Genomic DNA, 2,840 nt, shown 5'->3' with positions numbered 1-2,840 from the left:
GGGGGGGATTGATAAAAACTGGAGCAGACAGAATCTGGAGCAGTATCCCGTGGCAACCAATCAGCTTCTATCTTCAGTTTGCTCAGGTAAGATTTGAAAATGAGAGGGAGAAGCTGATTGGTTGCCATGAGCAACTGCTCCAGATTCTGTTTGCTGCAGTCTTGATAAATTCCCCCCAATATACATTATAATGGTGGTAAATATTCCCCTTAGAGGACCGCTGATGTTTAAGATACACTTATTATAACAGTTCATATCAATGTAAATCTTATACATGGCACAGCGGTGTGAGCGTGACTTATCACTTCCATGTACAGACTTATCACTTCCATGTACAGACTTATCACTTCCATGTACAGGGAGGTCCGCTAAGAAATCATAAGTTCATGTTTAGGCGTGACTCACATATTAATTTTCATGTGGAAATGGATTCACATCGAGGGTTATTGGAAGAGATTTTCCATCATAAAGAGATACAAATTAAGAAGCAGAGATATAAGATCTGAGTTCCATCCAATACGCATGTATCCCGTCCTCGGAATGACACCGCGGCATCCCTCGGCACGATCAGAGTACCAGAGATATCAGCCCAGGCAGAGTCCTCCCGGGGTGGTAAAGTAGCCCCAATAAATGTGCATGTCTAAGACGAGTAAAGGGGCGTGGCTTATTTAATTAGGAGGTGTGGTTTGTCATGTGACGATCTGGCAGGTAAGTATGAGGTCGGGGGGGTCAGTGTTGGGAGAGCTAAGATCTTTCTCAGTCAAAAATGGTGATGCCGCCTCATATATAGTTACCCCCTCCCCCCCTCAAAATGCAGTCACCCCACTTCATGGCTCAAAACCCTTCCCGCACCTCACACGAGCACAGGACAAGATGGAGGCAGGAAGAGCCAATCAAGATGCCCAACCAGGAAGAAGACCCAGCAGAGAGGTCAGCAGCAGCTACGAGTGACATTTCGGCCTTCTATGGCAGGTCGGTCCGGCGTAATGTTTAAGCATGCTGCGCATACTTATGGCAGAAGCCGGGAGTGCCGGGAGGCCGATCCCACGTGAAATTTGTCACTTGCTGTGTCTTGTGGAGGTCAGTAGGTGAAGGTGATGAGGTACTCGGGATAGGCCTGGATGTCACTAAATATGGCAAACACTGTGGGATTTGCGGTGCTGTCTGCTACGCTGTCGTGCAGGTCGGTGGGGTTGGTCTGATCCTTGGGTGGAGGGGCAACCATATTGGCACGTCCCACGCAGAAGATGCCGGTGAGGACCCGGGCCAGGTACATGTGCTTATGGCCGCTGGATGGGTCAGGTAAGGAGTATGTGTCATCCGAGGAATAAATTGCTTCAGCAGCAAAGTACGTCCCCTTCCCGATCTTCGCATCTGTATAATAAAGAAAAGAATCGTTATGCTCGGTGAGGGTAAAGTGTTATCTATGAACATCCCGCAGTCATTTAAAATAATCCCCCCACCCCCCAGGACCTTTTAGGTTTATAGGAACGTTCCTTTAAAGGAGAACTATGAGGGGGGGTGCTTTTCACTCAGTTCTAGCCGACCTGTGACAATGAGACTGTCACAGGTCGGCTCAGTAGATCGGGAGGTGTCCCACCTATTATGTAATTTCTTGCTGCATTGGATCGAATGTATTATTAAAAATGTGCTGACACATTTGGTAGACACAGCGTTGGGTTAGTGCCATAGTAAGGTTACCAGATTCCTCAAATCAAATGACTCTAATGACCACGCCCACTTTTAACTACACAACACCCCCCACCACAATTTTTGCTACACCCACAAAACAAATGCTTATCTAAGGCCAGCAAACCCTTTTCTGATGGCGGTTTCCCTATTCAGGAACGTTTGGGGTGACCTGAGCGCTCTCCTGCTTATGGGACAAGCACGGGGCTTAGGTCATCAGGAGGAAGTTGGATTGCGCTTGGACGTCGGATTGTTTTCCGATGTCTGTGGTCAGGTTTGTGGTTGTGCCAAACCCCATAATATCCGATTGGTGTACGTCCCGGAGGTCATTGAAGCTGAAAAGCGGTTTTACCGTTCTTTCCGGCATAGCTTCTGTTGAATCCGTTCTTGTTCACGTGTTCGATGGTCTTGGCGTCCGTCCCGTGGAAAAGCAATCTCTCGTTGTCGCTCCTCCCGTTCTTGTCGTCAATGCTGCTCTTCCGGATCTGGTAGTTCAGCCAAAGGTGTTTGTTTTGTATTCTGTCAATCTGGGAAATAATCAAATACTGAGCAGTACATTCAGAGGGAACATCACCTAATGGAATGGGACTTGTTGTGTGTCTGATCTCTAAGGCTGGGTTCACACCTAGGCGTATTGAATATGCGCCTTTGTCACGCGGTTCGTGTCGCCACGTTTTTACCGCGATTCGCGACAAACGCGCGTTTCCGAGGGCTACTTGGCTGTATCCTAATGGAAACGCGAGACCAAAACGCCCCAAAGAAGTACATATACTTCTTTGGGCGTAGGCCGTTTTGTATCGCGTTCGGACGGGCGGAAATACGCCACGGTGTGAACCAGACCCATTGAATACAATGGGATTTAGATGTTTGAGCGTTTTGTAGAGCGTTCGTCGAACGTTGAACGCGCTACAAAACGTTCAGGTGTGAACCGGGCCTTACTCTATGTAGTCATCGTTACACTTCCTGTGCACCGTCTGAATGAAACTGGAATAATTAGAATATGGTGCAAAGTTCATTTATTTCACTAATGCAACTTATGCGGTGAAACTTAATATATGAGAGAGACTCATTACATGCAAAGCGAGATAATTCAAGCCGTGATTGGTCATCATTGTCATGATTATGGCTTACAGCTCATGAAAACCCCAAGA

At 47.4% G+C, this 2,840-nt stretch overlaps 1 protein-coding gene across 1 annotated transcript; it reads right to left on the bottom strand.

Moving 5' to 3' along the window:
• Positions 1-1,081: 1,081 nt before the first annotated feature.
• Positions 1,082-2,234, bottom strand: LOC108803047 (poly [ADP-ribose] polymerase 15-like; the record flags this gene model as incomplete). Its single annotated transcript, XM_018574890.1, has 2 exons — positions 1,082-1,374; positions 2,042-2,234. Coding segments are annotated over 2 exons (486 nt in total), but the record flags the coding sequence as incomplete, so codon positions are not given.
• Positions 2,235-2,840: the final 606 nt, after the last annotated feature.

This window comes from Nanorana parkeri, unplaced genomic scaffold (genome assembly GCF_000935625.1).
Source record: "Nanorana parkeri isolate BGI_ZX_2015 unplaced genomic scaffold, ASM93562v1 scaffold3337, whole genome shotgun sequence".
Classification (NCBI taxonomy): domain Eukaryota; kingdom Metazoa; phylum Chordata; class Amphibia; order Anura; family Dicroglossidae; genus Nanorana; species Nanorana parkeri.
Note: the sequence above shows the minus strand (reverse complement) of the source record. Positions and strands in the feature narration are given on the sequence as shown.